Below are 18,754 nucleotides of genomic sequence, written 5' to 3' on the forward strand. Positions count from 1 at the left end.
TAATCCAATTGTTGAAGTGCAGAGTAGAAGATTGAATCAACTCCCAACTGTTTTCATCAATGCAGCAGAGACGCGTTGGCAGCGTCCAGGTTATCTATTCCGTATAGCTGGGCGTGTATAACAGTGGGTACAGATGGGATAATTAGTCACTGTGCTACAAGTCTTTTCTGATTATATTTATGTATAGTAAGCTGGTAACTATTCTTACTATCTACCAAGAAGAATTGATTCGTATTATATAAGATATGTATTTCTCACTAATCGATTCCTGCAAGTTTTCAAGATATATATAATCAAGTACATCAATAGCAGCTCTCTCAAATCAATGCTAACCTCTTGTATTATATAGAATCCCTTCTTCTCCTGTTCTGATCTTTATTCTTTGCTTGTGGTATTTATGCCAGAATTCTTGCCATCTAGCTATATTTTTCTTGTGTGAGAGTGCCAGTGTACCTTTTTAGATACATTCAGCTTAGTAGAGTCGAGTAGTCAGGATTAGTGCGGGGAGCAGATGTTTCATCTTCCTCAAACCGATCCATCGCTGACTAGCTGACTGACTGACTGACTGTACCTGTATGGATACTGGATAATACATCTTTCTCTTCGACTTCTCTCAATGTCACCATGATTCATCTTACCACCGGTGTCTAGAGATGTTCCTGATCCATGATCTCATACCTCCTCCTGAATCCTCTTCCTTCTCGTCGTCATCCAAGACGTAGACGCACTAGACTGGTTGACAACCGGCTCCACTCCATGCTCCACTCGGTCTCCGACCGTGGTCCCTGGGCTGCAATTTAAACCATTCCTCACCACCATATTTTTATCTTTCTCTACCTCTCTCTCTTACTTCAATACTTACTCTCTCTCCCTTCCTCTTCTCCCGTGGAATTGATTTCCTCTTGCGGGACCGTGTCTTTTCATTCTCTCCTCGTTTTACAGCGCTTCCATGATTGAACACCGACATCCTGGCTGTGTCCTTGTATCTGCGTCTTTCCCCTCCCCCTTGGCCCAGTGAATTCGATCTACCTGATTAATTGCTAAATATCGCTGAATATCACGGGTCCTGGCGACCGATCGATACTTTAAATCGCATCAGGATCGCGTAATTCGACCGTGGAGCAGGTCGGAGAGTTAAGGCTCATTCCGTCACTGCGCCATCATCCTCAGGATCGCAGGATCATCGTTCTCCTGTCGCGGTACACCAACCTCCTCTCCTCCTCTTAACCTATCTTTTCTCTTTGATTTGTATCATTCACTTCACTTCATCTCTCTCTTCGATACCTATCTCTATCTTTATCCATCTTTCTATTCCCATATCTCCCACCCGTTACGTCCATGATTTCCTCCCGGCGCGCAATCCCCTTCCTCGGCCTAGCCTTCCTCTGCATCTTCCTCTATACCGTCCGGAGTCTCTCGCGAGAATGGCAGTATATGCCCCAGAAGGTTGGCCTGGGCGAGCTCGTCAATCCCGCCTCCGGACGCTGGAATATTAGCTCCCCAGATGACCACCTCGTCCGACAACCGTACGCCCCGCGACCGCACTACATCCCCGGCGTGCCCAAACCCCCCGGGGTGCCCTACTCCAAGATGCTGGTCGTCCCGAAGACCCAAGAGGAGGATGTGTCGTGGATGGGTGACGGCATCCCCGGATGGCAGTCCGCCGTCTACGTCGTCGACGATCCGGCCGCCCCGCTGCACCCGCCCAAAAATAAAGGCCACGAAGTCATGGTCTACCTCAGCTACATCATCGAGCACTACGACCGCCTCCCCGACATCATCGCCTTCATGCATTCCCACCAGTTCGCCTGGCACAATGACGACCTGTTCAACGGTGACGCCGCCGACATGCTAGCCCGCCTCAACCCCGCCCGCATCGTGCGCGAGGGCTACATGAACCTGCGCTGCAGTTGGGGGCCCGGCTGCCCCGACTGGCTGCACCCGGGCGCCATGGAGGAGAACGAATCCAAGCAGGAGGAGACCATGCTGGCTCGCTCCTGGGGCGAGATCTTCCCCGACGACCCCATCCCCGATGTCCTGGCCCAGCCCTGCTGCGCCCAATTCGCCGTCTCGCGCGAGCGCATCCTCTCCATCCCCAAGGCTCGCTTCGTCTACTACCGCGACTGGGTCCTCCGCACCGAGCTGAGCGACTACATCTCCGGCCGCGTCTGGGAGTACCTGTGGCATGTCGTCTTCACGGGCGAGAACGTCGTCTGCCCCAAGGAGCACGTCTGCTACTGCGACGCCTACGGTATCTGCTTCGGCGGCGAGAACGAGTACCACGACTTCCGCGGCCTCGGCGACCGCCGCAACGAGATCGAGGACCAGCTCAAGGACTGGCGCACCGACGCCGAGCTCATCGAGATCGAACGCATGAACGGCGATCTGGGCGAGATGAGCGAACTCCGGATCCCCGAGCCGGGGCAGGACGTCGAGCTCGAGAAGCAGATCGTCGATCAGGAACTGCTGATCGAGGAGACTTTCCGCAACGCCACCATCCGGGGAGAGGACCCGCAAGCGCGCGCTCACGAAGCGGGGCGGCCCTGGAAGGAGGGAGACGGCTTCTAGGCCAGTGGGCACGTTGATCGCCGCCATTATTTTTTTTTATTATTATCTATTTTCGTGTGGATATTTCCCATTTTGATCGTCCCGTGGGATCGCAGGCTGTCCTTGCTGGGTATTCCCCGACGTGTTTGGTTCTTGTGGATTCTTTTTGTCTTTTGACTATGGCTTCGGGGTCGGTGTTGGATGTTTGATATCCGGTTGAATGTTTTCGAATGCGTGGATACCATTTGCTCATGCAGATCGCATAGCGTCATATTTTGGCAGGTTCCAAATTGGATCATGTGATGATATTTATCAGTCTGTATTCTGTATTCTGTATTCTATTCTGTACTTTGTAGACATGATTATATATGTTCTAATGTGTAGCCTGGAGATTTAGGCGTTAGTAAGGACTCGGAATATCTTACCATGTTAGTACCGGATAATCCACCGGATAAACCCCCAACTTCCAGCCCTGCAGAGTTTGCACTGTCTGCCGTTCCTTCAAACCACACAAACAGCGTCATCTGGACCCGCGACCATATCGGCTCCATCTATCGCGAATCTCGACGCGACTTAGCTTGCTCTTGAAGATTGGAAGCTCAGAGCTTCCCATGTGCTCTCGTGGTCTTGTTGACCAGCTTCCTGCACTGTTGCGCCTCCTGTCCTGGACGTGACGGGGCCGATTGACCCAACGGTCCTGTGTTTTTACTCCCCTGTGTCCCTTGCTGGACGACGACAGGCTCCCCGATCGGGCTTTGGAAGCTCTGCGCGACGCCGCTCATCGCGTTTGATTTCGCTACGGACATCCTTACGGCGCGAGTGAGCTTGCGTTTCGCGGATTGTCGCTGACTCTGGTGATATTCTGGGATTTTCCTACGGCCGTCACGACCATATTCGGCGGTCAGGTTCGGATCATTCTACGGAAATACCCCGTCGACTGCCACCACATACACACACACTTTCCAGTTTCGCTTCGCCAACCCCACACGATCCCGGCTTGTTTGGCTCGCCTCGGAGCAATCGCCTTACCAACATCTAACCACCAACAATGACATCGGCCTCAGGCTCCAACGGCCAGCATCCCCCGACCACTTCGGCTCCGGATTTCTCGACGAATCATACAACCGCCGCATCCAATGTCGATTCGAACACCCACATGGCCGCTGGGGGATATGCGCCGAACGAGAATCAGCTCGCTGGCTTGGTAGAAGCCGCGACGGCTGCGGCCGGCCAGGATGTCTCGGAGTGGGCGGCTGCCGCGGCGGTCGCCGCGGCCGCAGGCGCGACAGGACACCAGCATCATCTGGATGGATACGGGCCGGAGATACACATCGACGATGACGGGTTCGGGGACGCGAACTTTGGGACCAGTATGGGTGCTGGGAGACAGTTGCGGGGACCGGGTTCTGAGCAGACGGGTCAGTCGACCGGGTTAACGCGGACGGCTACGAAGAAAAGAAAGAGGAATGAGGAGCCGCTGGACCCGGCGCTGACGGCTGGTTCCTCGGGTGCGGGTCTTGCGGGGACGCCGTCGCAGCACCAGCACCAACAACAGCAACAACATCAGCAGCAGCATTCTCACCACTATGGCGGAGATGGGTTGGAGATTCGGGCTGCCCCGATCCAGACGCTGGCTGACGCACGCTCTATTGGCTTGCATTCGGCTGCGGCGCTCTTCCGACAGCCGTCTAGCAATAAGGGGTCTGCGGCGAACAAGAAATGCACCCGTCCTCCTATGTCGAAGCTCTTTTCCTCGCTGGAGCTGTCGCCGGAGAACTTCCTCCACTTGCAGGCTGCTGCTAAGGGCTACATGCTCGATGACAAGTACCCGGAGCGGCGGGAATGCGTCGGCCAGCGAGGCAAGGGCGACACGGAGATGGTCAAGCTCCGGCTGTGGAACTGCGTGCGCCAATTCCTCGAAGGCGAGGGCCACGGCGAGCGCTTCTTCGGAGAGAACGTCGTCAACGAGGGCATGGGTCCGAGGACTTATATCTGGCCGCGGGACCAGCAGAAGATCATCACCCTGGTGATACCCCTACTGCGACGGATGGTGACCAACGAGCGCCAACGGCAGTACGCCGTCGAGACGAGAAAGGGCGGCGGCGAGGAGCGACGACGACGCAAGACCGAAGACAGTCTTCCGAATTTCAACAGCCCGAGTACATCGCGCTTTGGCGGCGACGACCATCTGCAGATACACACGCAGCACGATCTGCATGATGAGTACCCGCCCAGCCAGCCGCCCATGTCGGCCTCGTCCTACACTCAGATGGAGCCCCCTTCACACCACCCACTGGAGGTGGGATTGACGGACCTCCTGCTCCAGGGGTATCCCACCGACTGGAACACGGTGTCCAAGTCGTACGACTTTTACAATCAGAACTACGAGCTGGACCACCTGTGGCAGCTGTCTGGTCTGCAGCCACCGGACTGGCGCGGGCTCGTCGCCGCCGTGGACAGCCATTATCAGGTCTACCATCATGGCGGCGCCGACTGTCCCACGCCGTGCGAGGACGACAATGTCGGCCGCATCTTGGATTCCCACGCCACGGCTGATTTACGGTGGAGGATTGGGGGGTCTAATCGGCCAACCCGAAACGAATTGTACGTTTCTCTCTCTTTTCCAACCCTTTGACGACATTACTAACCCGTCCCCAGTGCGAGCAGCGTCATCCGCGACATCTCGCGCATCATCCGCGATAGCCTGTCCACCCCCAAAGACGAAGTCTCCTCATCAACCCATAACCTTTCCCATCCCCAGTCTTTCCCACCCCTCCCCCCAAACCCCGCCACCTCCACCTCTAACGCCAACACCTCCAACACCAACAACAATACGTACCCCATCTCCCTCCGCCTCAACATCCTCCAAAACGGCAAACGCACCCTCCCCCGCTTCGACCTCCCCGCAGGCCACTGCCCCGACCTCGAAACAACGCGCCAGCTCATCGCCCGCCGCTTCGGCGGCCAATTACCCGGCCTTCCCCCTCCCCCTCCTTCATCCGACTCGTCTTCCGCCCTCGACCCAGCAACATGGGCGTCTTCCACCCCGCCGTGGAAATTCAAGGTGTGGCTGCCGGACGGGCTTACGACGGTGCATAACGATGGCGAGTGGACTATTGCGCTGCTGTCGGCTAGTAGTGTTGATTGGATGGATGGGGATTTGAGGGTTTTGGTGGAGGTTGGGGAGGAGGTTTAGCCTTCTTTTCCCCCCTCCTCTCGTCTTCTTCCTTTTGTGTTTGATGGGGTTTGATTGAGCTGTGAAAAGCATGGGGTGGTTCTTTCAACGGTCTGGTTTTTTTTATTCCCATGAGTGTTTTATCTGTCTATCTTACGGTTGTTTGAGTGGCTTGGTAGGCATGTTCTAGGAAATGGGTGGAGAAAGGGAGAATGGAGGATGCCTGGGGTTTGCATACTCTTCTTTTACTTTTTTTTTCTTTTTCTTTTTCTCTTCTTCTTATTCCTTTCTATTCTACTTATTCATCCTTTATCTATTTATCTTTTATTCTTTTTACTACTCCTTTTATTCACCTTCATGGTTTCCTTTCTCTCTCTCTCTCTCCAGGGATAGAGATATCCATCCATACCTTGATGTCCTGATTCATCTGTTCGCTTTTTCTTTCTTTCTTTCTCTTTCTCTTATTAGTGTATTTGTGGATATGAGATATGATGCAAACAGATTATTCTTTACTTCTAACTCATTCAATATCCTATACCAGGGAGCTATATGGATCTATATCCTACGTAACTATGTCTATATCGTAGCTGTGTCTATAGCTGTGTTGATGAAGCTGTGTTGATAAAGTACTCGGTTGAGTTCTGGCCTTGAATATAAGGCTAGTGACAACGATACCACTGTGGGCAGAGTGCTGTGCGAGGTGGAAATTGCACCGGGTTTACTAGGTACGGAAGCATTGGCGACTGCCCACTATCCTAGGTATGTAGAATATAACAACAAAGTAGACTTGCAGCTAGATATACCATATATATTGCCAAAGTAGGTAGGTAATCGCTAACAGGTTCTGTCATAATTGTTGCCATCGCATGCGGATCGCCTTGAGATCTAGCATGCGAGGTGACCTGTTGATGGTCTGCGAGTCTAGATCTGATAGGCTGTAAATGCAAGGCAGACAGGTATGAAACTCAATACCACGGCGGTAAGTAGCCGGCTCATGCCTTCAAGAGTCGATTTAGACTTCAAGTTGTGTGCAGGTGGTCTTGTCTGTTGGTAAGGCCATCCCAGACGAGGGACCTAGATAGCTCGCTCTACCTATGCATTCCTGACGTTCAGGTGTGATTAGGGTGTGGTGAGCCTCAGAACGTCATACTGGTGGATAGCTTGTGCACCGGTTGACGATCACGGCCACGCTGCATTGGGGCTTATTCCAGCGACTCAAATGCAGGACGGAAGCAGCTAGTGCAAGCTGGTCCATGTATAATCGGCCTTTCAACTAAGTGCGATTAGCCAGCAGCGGGAGTCTCCGAGCCGCCTTCCGGTTCCCCCAATGCTAAGCGTGCCTTCTTGGCCCGACGCTTCAATTCCCGTTTAGACAGAGCCTTCTCCGGCTCATCGGTGGTAGTGTCCGCGCCAACAGACGCCTTTCTTTTCAATCCATCGCCGTTGTTCTCGACCGGTGCGCCTTTCTGTTTACCCGCAGCCTTCTGACCCTTCTGCGCGTTGCCCTTCCGTTCGACAGTTTTTCCCCCGTCCACGACATCCACGATCCCGCGCCAGCTCGTGCGCTTCAGCTTAGCCAGCGCCGTCGTCTTCCTCGCCTCTTCGCAGATCGCCTCCTTCCCCCGCTCCTGTGACAAGCCCCAAACACACGTCAAATTGATCACATCCCACGGCGCGCGCACCCCCAACGCCCGCTTAGCCTCGCTCGAGACGATAATGCCGCGACCACGCGTCGCACGAATCAAGGACATCGCATTGCCGATGAGGTTCCGTCGCGCGTCGGGCCCGCTCCCCGTGACGCCCGGGCCGTAGCAGATCTCAAGACGGATCCCACGTGCGATGGCGGCGGAGAGCATCTTGAACTTGAAGTGGTACGGGTGTCTCACGGAGAGGTCCAGCGAGATCACATCGCAGTCGAGGTTGGTGCACGCGTTCAGGAGGCATTTCTCGTTGGTGGGGCGGACCGCGACGAGGTCATAGACCTGCGCCAGGTTGTTGAGCCGCTGGTTCTGCGCGGGGTCGGAAAAGGTCAGGTTCAGGCGGGTCAGGAGTGTCAGGCCCTTGGGGGTGTTCGCGGGTGTCGGCGGTGGTGAGAGATCGGTGGGCAGTTTGCCCGCGATGGTTTGGGATAGAGCGACCGTTGTGTAACCCACTAGGAGTCAGGTCAGCGTCTCATGTGGTCGGGCATTTTTGCAGGTCGGCTGGTCTTGTGAGGGGAGAGGGGAAAATGACATACGTTCTGCTAGGAAATTTAGAGTGTGGGAGATCTCGGGATCATCCGGGCTGTACGGGACGTTGAGATCATAGAACATGTTGACCAAAGGGTTGATTAAAAAGGACGACGATCTCCACTGATTGTGATCTAGAGGTATACAGAATTATAGATACAGATGAAGCTGTCCGAGAAAGGAAATTGAAAATCTCCCGCATCAACATCTTTCCGGCCCGACTGACCTAAGCAGGATATCTCACCACGTGACCGGTGCAAAGGCGGAGCCGAAATTAATGCTGGGAAGTTCGCCCGATCATCATCTGCGTATAAGAATTGCCTGCCCAGATTTCATCTTGGCTGATCGCTGCTCTCGGACGATAGCACGGCTGCACTGTTCGGACAGGCTTGGTTCCCCCCTAGTCTTGCAGCTGCGGTTGTCGGTCCTCTTTTTGTCTCAATCCTTCCATTCCTCTGCACCGGTCTGTGCCACCCCTCAGCCCTACCCCGCCGTCGTTGGGAAGTCATTGTCGACCAGATCTCCATTGTCAACCGCCGTTACCATGGCGCGCGTTTACTCCGATGTCAACGACCGCATGCCCCGGTCATACTGGGACTATGACAGTGTGAACATTTCCTGGGGGGTTCTGGAGAACTACGAGGTGGTCCGTAAGATCGGTAAGGCAGTCATTTCCCTTCGCTCGATGATAGGACGAGGGCCCCGCATGCTAACAGTTTCTCCCCAGGCCGTGGAAAGTACTCGGAAGTCTTCGAAGGCATCAACGTCGTCAACTACCAGAAATGTGTCATCAAGGTCCTTAAGCCGGTCAAGAAGAAGAAGATTAAGCGAGAGATCAAGATCCTGCAGAACCTGGCAGGCGGTCCCAACGTGGTGGCTTTGTTGGATGTGGTCCGGGACAGTCAGAGCAAAACGCCGAGTCTGGTCTTTGAATATGTCAACAACACCGACTTCCGCACCCTCTACCCGCGGTTTACCGACTACGATGTTCGCTTCTACGTCTTTGAGCTGCTGAAGGCCCTGGACTTCTGCCACAGCAAGGGTATCATGCACCGAGATGTCAAGCCGCATAATGTCATGATCGACCACGAGAAGCGCAAGGTTGGTTTTCTGGTTTCATCGGATTGTGACACAGGCTAATGCGCATATAGCTTCGTTTGATCGATTGGGGACTGGCTGAGTTCTACCACAAAGGCACCGAGTACAATGTCCGAGTCGCGTCGCGCTACTTCAAGGGCCCTGAACTGCTGGTGGATTTCCAGGAGTACGACTATTCGCTCGACATGTGGTCCCTGGGAGCCATGTTCGCCTCTATGATTTTCCGCAAAGAGCCCTTCTTCCACGGCAACAGCAACTCCGACCAGCTGGTCAAGATTGCCAAGGTCCTGGGTACCGAGGAGCTGTTTGAGTACTTGGACAAGTACGAGATCGAGCTGGATCCCCAATACGATGAGATCCTCTCGCGCTTCCCCCGCAAGGCCTGGCATAGCTTCATCAACGCTGAAAACCAGCGGTTCGTCAGCGAGGAGGCCATTGACTTCTTGGACAAGCTCTTGCGCTATGACCATGCGGTATGTTCTCATTTTTCCATTCGCTGATTTCAAGATAACTGACCACTTGTGTAGGAGCGTCTGACCGCCCAGGAAGCCATGGCCCACCCGTTCTTTGAGGTCGTCCGGACCACCGAAGCACGGAGGAACAACGCGACGTCAGCGTAAGCTCGAACCGTCGAAACGAACCATATCCTCTCATGTTCCCGAACTTTCTAAGTGCATTGCTCTCCGCGCCTGGCAATCTGGATGACTTGATTCGCATGGTTTATGTGGTTCCACGTTGAAACAGGGGGCCTGAAATAGAAAAACCAGAATAAGAAAAAGACAAAAAAAGATAAGGTACTGCCATATCTCTGGTTGTTTTAGGCCGGTACGATCGAAAGGGCGTGGAGAATGATTTATGGCATATCGACAGCGACGACGATGATGAACAGATGACTTACACCTAATCAGTTGGCTACCGTCCCTCTCAGCTTGATTCCTCCGCGTGCCGCGTGTGACGGTAGTGAGCTAGCTTCCTTCCTGTTTAATTCTGCGTAACCACACAGCCAGCCTCTCTCTGTCCTTTTCTATTCCCAATTTCTCTCTCCCCGTGTCATGTTGGACTGGTGTTGATGGGATCTTGCTTGTTTGTCTGCTTTACATTTTGCCCTCGTGTTCCTTTTTCTTTCTTTCTCTTGTCTGTTGTTTCTGTCCATGTTTTGCATTCAAGTTTATGCCTATGACTATTCTATTTCCAATACCATTGCCTGTGAACAAACCATACTTGATCAGTGATTGAAGGGCGTGACGGTCTGCTTTCTTTTGAAGGGATGAACAATGCTTTGTGAGATAGATCCCACTCGGCAACTGCCTTGGTTAGGAGGCCAGATAGACAGAAGGTTTCATTATATTCAACAGTGATTGCTAGTAGTGGTCATACAGGGACATCTCCATCGTCAAGAGCAGCACACGGCAACGCAACAACAATCGATTGGTGTTAGGCTCACTGAGCATAAAGCATAACCACGTGTGGCATGACACGGGGGTGGGGTACGAATGTCAGACTCAGTATTCTGAATTGGTTCCCTTGTAGTCCTTTTACCCTTACCCTTGGACCCAAATCCAATGCGAGAATAGATTTGATATGCAAGAGGAAGATTCTGGTGATCCGCCGTTGGAAGGTTCGTCAGTACAGAGTACAGAGGGATCTTACCTTGAGATGCTGACTATACAGCATATGTATAGTACCTAACTGTTGCAAAAAGGGTCTAGCAGGCTCTCCACGCCTCCACCATTCAAGTACTCGACATCCTGGCTAGGAGCTGGCGTACCTGGCTCTGGAGTGAGGATGTTAGGGCTCGACGGCCGATAAGATAAGCCATCCTTATCCGTATCGATACAGCACGTGACATGGGTGTTTTCTTCCTCGCCGGAAAAGCTGCAAAGATGAATAGAATCAAAGACTGAAGACAACAGAGATCCCCAAGAGACGGAGATCGACCTTCAACGGCCAACACAGTCCACTCAATCTCCTCAAATATCACAGGACTATGTTAGCCTGACTACCAGCCTAACCTAGTCCCTCCACGGTACGAGAACCAGAGTTGCAAGACCCTCCAGCCAATTCTCCACCACCACCACCCAACGTCGCCGTTTCATTCGCTGAATCGTTCCGGTCTTTTACTTTGCGGCAGGAAATAATTTAGTTGCCCGCATTCGCACAACAACCGCCCCTCCCCCTCCTTCGTTCTCTCTCGCTCGCTCTATCGCGGTCTGACTCACCCCGCTGTCAAGATACTTATCCGACAACTCGTGGCGCGATCGGCGCCCTGGAGACTTCCTCCTCCGACTTACCGTTCATTTTCCAGAATGGCTCAATCCTCTGCCCCCCAGAATCCGAGTATGTATTCCTTTTCCTTTCGTTGGTGTGGATGTTACTGTCTTATGTTGGGCCTCAGGCTAATGTCGTGATCTTTTTATAGCTGGCGAGCCCGCGGCTCCCGTCGTGAGCCCTCCCCCTCAGGCCGATGACCAGACGAGAAACCAGAACGCCGATGCTGTTGCTGCGCCTCCGAAGGTGAAGTCCGAGAAAGATTGTATGTCCTTTGTTACCTTGTATCCAGGCCCTTGGCGCATGGATGGACTTTGATATTGAGACGCATGAACCTTTTTCTTCTTCCCTTTTACTAATACTGAGTGCGATATCAGTGGAGAAGGAGCGCAAAAAGGCCGAGAAGGCGAAGAAGTTCGCCGAGAAGAAGGCCAAGGCTGCTGCGGCCAAGCCCGCTGCCCCCAAGGCCGAGAAGAAGCCCAACAAGGTCGAGAAGGAAAAGACCACCGACGCCTACGACCCGAGGACCATCGAGACCGGACGGTATGAGTGGTGGGAGGAGCGCGGGCTGTTCAAGCCCGAATTCGGCTCCGACAACAAGGTCAAGCCCGAGGGTGCCTTCGTCATCCCCATCCCTCCCCCCAACGTGACCGGCTCCCTCCACATGGGTCACGCCTTGACCAACGCCCTCCAAGACACCATGATCCGCTGGGAGCGCATGAGGGGCAAGACGACCCTGTGGCTCCCGGGTATGGACCACGCCGGTATCTCCACGCAGAGCGTTGTCGAGAAGATGCTCTGGAAGAAGGAGCAGAAGACCCGTCACGACCTCGGCCGTAAGGAGTTCACGGATCGTGTGTGGGCCTGGAAGCATGAGTACCATGCCAACATCAAGAACGCCCTGCAGAGAGTCGGTGGTTCGATGGACTGGTCCCGTGAGGCCTTCACGATGGATCCCAACCTGTCCGCTGCCGTTACCGAGACCTTCGTCCGCCTCCACGAAGAGGGCATCATCTATCGCGCCAACCGCCTGGTCAACTGGTGTGTGGCGCTGAACACGTCGCTGTCCAACCTGGAGGTGGAGAACAAGGAGGTCGAGGGACGCACCCTGTTGGATGTGCCGGGCTACGAGCGGAAGGTCGAGTTCGGTGTCCTGACGCACTTCTGCTATGAGGTCGACGGGAGCAAGGAGAGAATCGAGATTGCCACCACCCGTCCCGAAACCATGATTGGCGATACCGGTATCGCCGTCCACCCCGACGACAAGCGTTATCAGCACCTGATCGGCAAGAACGCCCGCCACCCCTTCATTGACCGGTTGATGCCCATCGTCGCCGACCCCGATGTCGACCCCGAGTTCGGTACCGGTGCCGTGAAGATCACCCCCGCTCACGATTTCAACGATTTCAACCGTGGAAAGGCCCACAACCTCGCCTCTATCTCTGTCATGAACGACGACGGTACCTTCAACAAGCAGGCCGGTCCCTTCGCCGGAATGAAGCGCTTCGATGCCCGTTACAAGGTGATCGAGATGCTGAAGGAGAGGGGTTTGTACGTCAAGTGGGAGAACAACCCCATGAAGATCCCCCGCTGTGCCAAGTCCAACGATGTCATCGAACCCATCCTCAAGCCCCAGTGGTGGATGAAGATGAAGGATCTGGCCGAGCCCGCCATCAAGGCCGTCGAGGACGGCGAGATCAAGATCAAGCCCGAATCTGCCGAGAAGAGCTACTTCCGCTGGATGCACAACATCAACGACTGGTGTCTGTCCAGACAGCTTTGGTGGGGTCACCAGGCCCCGGCCTACCTCGTGAAGATCGAGGGCGAGGATACCGACGAGAGTGATGGCAACTACTGGGTCACTGGCCGTACTGAGGACGAGGCCCGGACGAAGGCCGAGGCCAAGTTCCCCGGCAAGAAGTTCTCTCTGGAGCGCGACCCTGACGTCCTCGACACCTGGTTCTCTTCCGGATTGTGGCCTTTCTCGACCCTGGGTTGGCCCCGTCAGACCCACGACCTGGAGAACCTCTACCCTACCACCGTCCTCGAGACCGGTTGGGATATCCTGTTCTTCTGGGTTGCCCGTATGATCATGCTGGGTATCAAGATGACCGGCAAGATTCCTTTCAAGGAGGTGTACTGCCACTCTTTGATCCGTGACTCCGAGGGCCGGAAGATGTCCAAGTCTCTGGGTAACGTGATTGACCCTCTGGACGTTATGGAGGGCATTGCCATCAACGACCTCCACGCCAAACTTCTCACCGGTAACCTTGCCGACAAGGAGGTTGCCACTGCCACCAAGTACCAGAAGAAGGCGTTCCCCAAGGGTATCCCTGAGTGTGGTGCTGATGCTTTGCGCTTTGCCCTGGTGTCTTACACCACTGGTGGTAAGTTTATCTTTTCCCGACTCCGCTGTTTGACCTTCCTAGGGATTTTCTAACCGACGCATTTTAGGTGGTGATATCGCCTTTGACATCCAGGTCATTCACGGCTACCGCCGTTTCTGCAACAAGATCTACCAGGCTACCAAGTTCGTTCTCGGCAAGCTGGGTGACGACTTCAAGCCGCAGGCCACCCCCACGAAGACCGGACACGAGTCGCTTTCCGAGCGCTGGATTCTGCACAAGTTCACGAACGCCGCCAAGGAGGTCAACGCGTCTCTGGAGTCGCGCGATTTCAACAACTCTGCCGTCGTCATCTACCAGTACTGGTACGCGCAGCTGTGCGATGTCTTCATCGAGAACTCGAAGTACCTGCTGTCGCCCGACGCCTCCGCCGAGACGCAGGAGTCGGCCAAGCAGACGCTCTACACGGCCCTCGAGGGCGCGCTGGCCCTGATCCACCCCATCATGCCCTTCCTCACTGAGGAGCTGTGGCAGCGTCTGCCCCGCCGTCCCGACGACAAGACCATCTCGATCATGAAGGCCAAGTTCCCCGAGTTCGACACCTCGTTCCACAACCCCGAGGCTGAAGCGGCCTACGAGCTCATCCTGAACACCTCCAAGGCCATCCGCTCGATCCTGGCTTCGTACGAGATCAAGACCAAGGGTGACATCGTCATCTCGACCTACGACGAGGCCAGCTACAAGGCCGTCTGCGACGAGATCACGAGCATTAAGTCCCTGGGTGGCAAGACCCTCGGTGAGCTCACCGTTCGGGGCCCTGACAACCCGACCCGTCCGGCCGGATGCGTCGTCGCCCCCGTCAACACCCAGGCGTCTGTCTACCTCCGCGTGTCCAAGGAGGTCGCCCTCGAGCAGGAGGAGAAGGCCAAGGCGAGCCTGGATCGCTCCCTCGACGTTGTGCGCCGCCAGCAGGGTCTCATCGGCTCTCCCGCGTGGCAGTCGAAGGCTAAGCCCGAGGTGCGCCAAATGGAGGAGCAGAAGCTTCGCAATGCCGAGATCGAGGCGGCTCAGTTGGAGGAGCAGATTCGCGAGTTCGAGAAGCTGCGTCTGGAGTAAAGAATTTCCCCGTTTTTTCTTAGAATATTATGCATATAGCACTTCCAAGACAGACAAAACCAATAAACCCATAATGCTGTTACTTCTTAAACTATCAGAATAAATTTGAACTTGTGTTCTAGTATATGTAAAGTGTGGACCTGGATACTGCCGTGAGGGTCGGCTTATCGATAAGCGGTGCCAAGCCCTGACCGCCAAACTTTTTTTCTTCCCTTCTTTTCTCACCCAATTTTACCGCGACAAGCAGCCAACGACGCAGGTTCAAATCACACTACCAGAAACTTGCCAAGATGCTCAGAGAAGTGTATGTCTTTACCCCTTGCACTCCTATATTCTATAAAACAGGATACTAATGAAATCTGCGATACAGAAAACCTAAGAACCCGCGCACCGCGCGGCTGCTCAAAGCCAAAGAGCCCCAGCAAGTCGAACCGCCGAAGCGCACCCTGCTGCTGCACGGATCGAAATGCCCAGGCCCTCTGCAAACCGTCCTGAAGACCTTCCACTCGCTGACGCGGCCGAACTCGGTTCTCTTCCACAAGAAGAACGAGAACATCCACCCGTTCGAGAACACCGAGAGTCTCGAATTCCTGGCCGACAAGAACGAGTGCGGCGTGGTGGTGTTCGGGAGCAGCTCGAAGAAGCGGCCTAACTCGGTGACGCTGGCGCGCATCTTCAACGCCAAGGTGCTGGACATGGCGGAGCTGATGCTGCTGCCTCGTCCGGATGGCGAGGAGAACCCCGCTATGAACAGCTTGAGTATGGAGGTTGGCGTCGGCATGCGGCCTCTGATGATTTACTCCGGGAGTGCGTGGGACGACCAGACGTCTGCGCCGCATCAGATGCTGAAGAGCATGTTTGTGGATATGTTTAAGGGCGAGACGTCGGAGAAGATCGACGCTGAGGGGCTGCAGTATGCGCTTATGCTGGCGGCTGATGAGCCGACGGAGGGTCTGGCGCCCGTGATTCACCTGCGGTGGTTCAAGATCCGCACGAAGCGCAGCGGTCACAAGCTGCCGCGGGTGGAGCTGGATGAGTTCGGGCCCAAGTTTGACTTTAAGGTCGGCCGTCTGCATGAGCCGACTCGCGACCTCATGAAGGAGGCTATGAAGCAGGGCAAGCGGCCGAACGAGGACATCAAGATGAAGAAGAACATCAGCGTCGACTCGATCGGTGACAAGGTCGGCCGGGTGCATCTGGCGAAGCAGGATCTGGGCGGCTTGCAGACCCGCAAGATGAAGGGTCTGAAGCGGCGCGCGGGGATGGAGTCGGATGAGGAGGATGCCGAGATGATGGATGTCGATGATGATGAGGAGATTTCGGAGGATGAGGGACACAAGAGGGCGAGAACCGCATGAGTTGGGGAGAGTTCGGTGGACGAGATGATGGGTGGTGGTCCCTTGGCTCGGATATAACGTGTGCATTGTCTGATTCTATTTCCCATTCTGCACGAGGCGTTTCCCGGTGGTTTGATATAGTTTTTTTCTTCTTCCTTCCCTGCGATGAACCAGAGATTCGACCGTCTTCTGGGTACCTTACTGTGTATAGATCTATTCTATCTGCTACGAAAAGTTGCCGGCATTTATCCGGATTGGTCTGACTGTTCCCTTGCCTGTACTATTTGTAAGTATCGCATCGAATATAGTGTCACGTAACGAAGACAAAAATGTCATGATATATCTTATAGCTGTGTGGTAATCCCTTGTTATATCGCAAATGATGCTATCCCGGCAGATGGTCTATACAACACGTGACATGACGTTTTGCGCCGACGCACATGCCGAGGGACTTTCCACCGTACGGAGTTCAACGCGGATACTCCACATCCCCCTCCCCCGGCTATCTCAACGCAATCCTGACACTAATAGCTCGACGACTTCTATCTATTCTTAGTTTCTGTCTGTTCTTTTCTTCCCCGATCACATTCCGCTCAACCTATGATCCTCAGCGCCCCGGGAGATCTCCGCCGGTGAAGTCAACCTCCAACCCGCTTGTTCGCTCCCAGCCGGTCTACCGAGGTCCCACACAACGAGACACCATGGATGCTCTTGTGGTATGTGCTGTGTTCTTGATACTCTAGATTGGTTTTCTAAGGTTCTGTATAGTCTCATCTGGACACCTTGGTCCAGAACCCGGATCTTGCGCCCCTCTTGTCGCTCCTCAAGGGTGTCCGAAATGGCGCCATTTATGGCGCCAAAGTGCGCTTTCCGCATGCCTTGGTGTACGTTGCTTCTCTACCGAGGGGATGAAGGAGTTGTTGATCGAATAATTGTTGAATGGATGATACTAACCTCCGATACTTGTCTCCAACAGGATGATCTTCCTCTTCCGCTCCGGAACGTAAGAACGCTTCTGTCGCATTACTCTCCACACCCGACTGATCCCCGCTGCAGTATCCGCGAGAAAACCAAACTCGTCTTAAAGGCGACCCGCCAACATGCTCGCAACCTAGCAACCTTTGCCTTCATCTACAAGAGTGTGATGCTAGCTCTGCGCTATCTGAACCCCGCCGGTGCTGGGAAAGAGGGCCGGTATGACACCTTCTTCGCAGGCGCGCTGGGAGGTTATGCTGTGTTTGGACGACACAAGACTAGTGTTACGCAGCAGGTATGTATCCAGCTTTCTTTTGCTAATGGCAGTTCTCTCGAAATAGGGAATCATCAACTGACAATGACCACAGATCGTCATCTACGTGTTTGCGCGCGTGGTTCTGGCCGCTGGAAAACTCTCCGTCCAGCCCAACATGCACCCCCTCTCCTCCCTCATCACCCCCGACTCGCGGACGCAGATCCAGAATAATGCCTGGCCGGTGTTTGCCTCGCTCAGCTGGGCCTTCGTCATGTACATCTTCCGCTGGTATCCCGAAACCCTCATGTCGAGTCTCCGAAGCAGCATGGTTTACATGTAAGTCTTTCCCCATTTATTCTCTCCTTATATATCAAGATAGTCGACTAACAATCCTAGCTACGCCGACTCCGACCACTGGGACTCCTTCCGTAACCTCCTCATTCACAACAAATAGACTACCTTCCCGTTATATTCCCATGCCCTTTCCCCACCCATCCACCCATCGTTCCTTCCGTCCCGCTCATTTCCCCCTCCTTCCCTACGGCTGGGCCCGCGTCTTTTTCTTGATTTCCACGGCGTATAGAGTTGGTGCATATAGTATTCTCATGGTTTTGGTCTTTTTCTTCTTGTCTATGTTTCCCTGGCTCCTCTTGTATCTATTATTCATGACGAATGGACTTGGCTTGTTGCCTTCGGTGCCGCAGGTGTCATACATGGGTTGATGTCCGATATCTCTGGCTTGGTTTCTCGTGTGCCGCTTTCTGTTTACCACCAATATACACCAGAGTAGGTGAGAGCCGCTTAACACTGCATTTCCTAGTCTGCATGGGAAACTTGTCTTTGGACCCTACTAACTATCACACGATGCTCAACCCCAAACGTGACCGGACCGATGCACATGTTTTATATCCAACCAGTGACAGTATATGTTGGGCATATCAGTTAGGTCCAGCCCTGCGCCGAAATGCTGGACCAGCACTTGGTATAGGGCTTGACCTGATTGACATCCCAAACAATCCACCGCATCTTAGAAGACCAGTCATTACATTTGACCGACCCCGGTGCCCTCCGCAGTATAACGTGCCGCAATTACTCACAGAACGTAAACGGGTCGTGATGTCCTTTGTAGCCGAGTGCTACTTCTTTCCCACAACACCATATCAGGCTGTATTAAGCCCGAGCGAATAAATAGAAGGCTGTGAGCACACTAAATGTTCAGCCTGATCAGCCTATTGCAAAACCCCCACGACATGTCCACACTAGCTCGTGACTGCTAGTCAGCTCGTCCTTCTCACAGCCCCGCTCTTGTTGAAAACTTTTGGTCTCCTCACCTCACTGCTGTGATCAACAACCATACCAATATCAATCATCTACTAAGAAAGAAACAAAACAAAAAAAAAATCTATATA

The 18,754-nt window shown here is 53.9% G+C and overlaps 5 protein-coding genes across 5 annotated transcripts; 4 read left to right on the top strand and 1 right to left on the bottom strand.

The window, feature by feature from the left end:
• Window positions 1-1,338: 1,338 nt before the first annotated feature.
• P168DRAFT_295029 (uncharacterized protein) lies at window positions 1,339-5,743 on the top strand (the record flags this gene model as incomplete). The annotated part of the gene is made up of 3 exons (XM_024838007.1): window positions 1,339-2,451; window positions 3,740-5,151; window positions 5,206-5,743. 3 exons carry the CDS (start codon window positions 1,339-1,341, stop codon window positions 5,741-5,743), a joined length of 3,063 nt encoding a protein of 1,020 aa, XP_024695575.1.
• A 1,262-nt stretch (window positions 5,744-7,005) lies between these two features.
• Window positions 7,006-8,034, bottom strand: P168DRAFT_315514 (ribonuclease P subunit p30 family protein; the record flags this gene model as incomplete). The annotated part of the gene is made up of 2 exons (XM_024839915.1): window positions 7,006-7,874; window positions 7,959-8,034. The coding sequence occupies 2 exons, from the start codon at window positions 8,032-8,034 to the stop codon at window positions 7,006-7,008; spliced, it is 945 nt and encodes a 314-aa protein (XP_024695576.1).
• A 460-nt stretch (window positions 8,035-8,494) lies between these two features.
• On the top strand, window positions 8,495-9,668 carry P168DRAFT_231081 (casein kinase II subunit alpha/alpha'; the record flags this gene model as incomplete). The annotated part of the gene is made up of 4 exons (XM_024833262.1): window positions 8,495-8,609; window positions 8,678-9,051; window positions 9,102-9,521; window positions 9,576-9,668. 4 exons carry the CDS (start codon window positions 8,495-8,497, stop codon window positions 9,666-9,668), a joined length of 1,002 nt encoding a protein of 333 aa, XP_024695577.1.
• Window positions 9,669-11,059: 1,391 nt separating this feature from the next.
• Window positions 11,060-16,384, top strand: P168DRAFT_308945 (valine--tRNA ligase). Its single transcript, XM_024839247.1, has 7 exons — window positions 11,060-11,385; window positions 11,468-11,581; window positions 11,694-13,703; window positions 13,771-13,796; window positions 13,962-14,678; window positions 14,900-14,904; window positions 15,148-16,384. The coding sequence occupies exons 1-7, from the start codon at window positions 11,355-11,357 to the stop codon at window positions 16,133-16,135; spliced, it is 3,891 nt and encodes a 1,296-aa protein (XP_024695578.1). The 5' UTR covers window positions 11,060-11,354; the 3' UTR covers window positions 16,136-16,384.
• A 212-nt stretch (window positions 16,385-16,596) lies between these two features.
• P168DRAFT_302000 (Tim17/Tim22/Tim23/Pmp24 family protein) lies at window positions 16,597-18,023 on the top strand. The gene is made up of 6 exons (XM_024838606.1): window positions 16,597-16,830; window positions 16,883-16,998; window positions 17,091-17,117; window positions 17,171-17,384; window positions 17,458-17,681; window positions 17,742-18,023. Exons 1-6 carry the CDS (start codon window positions 16,816-16,818, stop codon window positions 17,797-17,799), a joined length of 654 nt encoding a protein of 217 aa, XP_024695579.1. The 5' UTR covers window positions 16,597-16,815; the 3' UTR covers window positions 17,800-18,023.
• The last annotated feature ends 731 nt before the right edge of the window (window positions 18,024-18,754 follow it).

This window comes from Aspergillus campestris, assembly GCF_002847485.1.
Source record: "Aspergillus campestris IBT 28561 chromosome Unknown P168scaffold_2, whole genome shotgun sequence".
Classification (NCBI taxonomy): domain Eukaryota; kingdom Fungi; phylum Ascomycota; class Eurotiomycetes; order Eurotiales; family Aspergillaceae; genus Aspergillus; species Aspergillus campestris.

Coding starts and splice junctions, on each gene's coding strand:
- P168DRAFT_308945 (XM_024839247.1), top strand. CDS start 11,355: ATGGCTCAATCCTCTGCCCCCCAGAATCCGA. Junction 11,582..11,693: donor GGTGAAGTCCGAGAAAGATT/GTATGTCCTTTG, acceptor GTGCGATATCAG/TGGAGAAGGAGCGCAAAAAG. Junction 13,797..13,961: donor ATATCGCCTTTGACATCCAG/GTCATTCACGGC, acceptor AACGCCGCCAAG/GAGGTCAACGCGTCTCTGGA.
- P168DRAFT_302000 (XM_024838606.1), top strand. Junction 17,385..17,457: donor AGACTAGTGTTACGCAGCAG/GTATGTATCCAG, acceptor CAATGACCACAG/ATCGTCATCTACGTGTTTGC. Junction 17,682..17,741: donor CGAAGCAGCATGGTTTACAT/GTAAGTCTTTCC, acceptor TAACAATCCTAG/CTACGCCGACTCCGACCACT.